This window comes from Sinocyclocheilus anshuiensis, unplaced genomic scaffold (genome assembly GCF_001515605.1).
Source record: "Sinocyclocheilus anshuiensis isolate Anshui unplaced genomic scaffold, SAMN03320099.WGS_v1.1 scaffold319, whole genome shotgun sequence".
In the NCBI taxonomy this organism is placed as follows: domain Eukaryota; kingdom Metazoa; phylum Chordata; class Actinopteri; order Cypriniformes; family Cyprinidae; genus Sinocyclocheilus; species Sinocyclocheilus anshuiensis.
Window position 1 is genome coordinate 1,787,781 of NW_015552566.1, and position 2,323 is coordinate 1,790,103.

Consider the following 2,323-nt stretch of genomic DNA (forward strand, 5'->3'; position numbering starts at 1 on the left):
GTTTTTTTTTTTTTTCTGAACCAACAAATGTAATTTCCACCACGTTTTATTTAATAATATTCTGTGGTGGAAATTATGATTTTGTGATCTTTTTTAAAATAACCAACTTCTTTGTCTTCCTGAGGTTAACTTCATAGCTAGAATTGTATGTCCTAAATACACTTAATTAAATAACATTTTTACAATTTCTTTGACAAAATTACTGCTTGATTGGAAATGACGATTGGCTCTTCGGGGGAGGCAGGGGAGGCACAGCTTCCCCATAATTTTGAGGTGAAAATGGGAGGACGACGATTTAATGTTAATAAAATTCACAATTCATTTCAGTTCATATTCTCAGAATGTGTATTTTTTGTTTGTAATTTCACAGGTGTAATACCATAACATGTTACTGAAGTTGGAAAGCTCTGCGTTTCTATCGCGAATGTGCCGAATCTGCTGATGTAATTACAACCACTAAATGATAGAGAAGGGGAGGAAATGATAGAGAAGGGGAGGGGGAGGCCGGGGGAGAGCTGAGCTGTATATATACAAATTAAAAATAAAGGGAGAACACGCCTAAGCTGGAGATCTTGCTGTATGTGTGTCGTTTTCTTTTCGTTTTCTGACTAAAAGCAACCAAAAGGTCATTTTAAAGTGGTTAAGCAAATAATGATAATAATGAGCAGGGATCCCCAAACCAGTACAATTAGTGTGCCTCCTCTATTTTAAAACCCATGAGCCGCCACTGACGCTATTACACCTGCAATGTATGCAGTGAGTGCAACATACAGGTGCATCTCAATAAATTAGAATGTCGTGGAAAAGTTCATTTATTTCAGTAATTCAGCTCAAATACAATTTGAGTTGAATTACTGAAATAAATGAACTTTTCCATGACATTCTAATTTATTGAGATGCACCTGTATACTGTGTGCAAGTATCTGAGGGGATTCAGGACAGACCGCATAATGTCTCACTCACTTCCCACAGTTTTTTGGCCACAGCATCATCTTGAGCCTTGGTCTTCACTTTCTGCACAGCACAGTCTGAGAAATACCTGCCACTCAGGGATTCGATGCCCTCCTGCACAGCACAGTGTAGGGTCGTCTGGGCACCGGCCTCTACATCCTTAAAGAACAGAGCTGCGATGGGTTTCAACAACCTCCTGGACATTTTATTCATATTACGGGTGAGATCAGAGTTTATAGCACCTGTTGAAACAAATATATGGATGGTCAGCCATTGCAGAAAATACACTAAGTGTGCCTACATATGAAACTCAAAACACCAGTATGATGTTAAAGGGACACAGACCTGGGTGGAGGCTGTAACAGGTCACATTGGTTCCTTGTAGCCTCTTTGCGAGCTCATGTGTGAAGAGCACATTACACAGTTTGCTGTGTGAATATATCTGGAAGACACTCACAACAGACTCACCTACTCCAAACTCCTTGTGAGTGCGAAGCGTGTCAAAGTCAAGGTTACCATAATCATGTAAATATGAAGATACGGTGACGATGCGGCTTGGTGCACACTCTTTCAATCGGTCCAATAACAGGTTAGTCAGAAGGAAGTGACCAAGGTGATTAACACCAAACATAAGACCAAGACCATCTTCAGTAGTGCCCTGCATATAAACTCCTGAAATACAGATGATATGCATTATAGATGGACGTGATATAGATTTCTCTGAAATATTGACTTGGCATACATTCTGATGTAATATTCCTCACAAAACCAGCACCAGGATGGTTATAGATCCACACTAAATATTGAGGGTTTTTTATTTATATATATTAATATATACTAACTTTCAAAAGTTTTGGGTTAGTAAGATTAAGGAAGAAAATTATTACTTTTATTAAGCAAGGATACATTAAATTGAGCAAAAGTGACAGTAAAGACAAAATGTTACAAGATTTCTGTTTCAAATGTTTCTAAAAATTTATTTTAAAAAAATCTGGAAAATTATCATGGTTTCCACAAAAATATGAAGTAGCACAGCTGTTTTCAACATTGCTAATAAATGTTTCTTAAATGGGTCATATGATGCTATTTTAAAGATCATTATTTTGTCATATGAACCCTTTAAGCAACGAATCAACCTACTAGAATGATTTCTGGATCATGTGACACTGAAGACTGGATTACATTACAAATACAGTGGTGTGAAAAAGTGTTGTTCTAAAGCTTTGGGACTCCAGCGAACCACAGTGAGAGCCATTATTCACAAATGGCAAAAACACGGAACAGTGGAGAACCTTCCCAGGAGTGGCCGGCCGACCAAAATTACCCCAAGAGCACAGCGACGACTCATCCAAGAGGTCACAAAAGACCCCAC

At 38.2% G+C, this 2,323-nt stretch overlaps 1 protein-coding gene across 1 annotated transcript in view; it reads right to left on the reverse strand.

Annotated features, from left to right (window-relative positions):
• Positions 1–645: 645 nt before the first annotated feature.
• The window catches only part of LOC107664911 (dehydrogenase/reductase SDR family member 13-like), a 3,073-nt gene continuing 1,395 nt past the window's right edge, over positions 646–2,323 (reverse strand). Inside the window, exons 4-6 of the mRNA XM_016455596.1 lie at positions 1,297–1,623; positions 906–1,193; positions 646–768 (exon numbers count right to left, since the gene is read on the reverse strand). Of these exons, the coding sequence (XP_016311082.1) occupies positions 934–1,193; positions 1,297–1,623 (587 nt within the window). The 3' untranslated portion in view covers positions 646–768; positions 906–933. The remainder of the gene's footprint in view (positions 769–905; positions 1,194–1,296; positions 1,624–2,323) is intronic.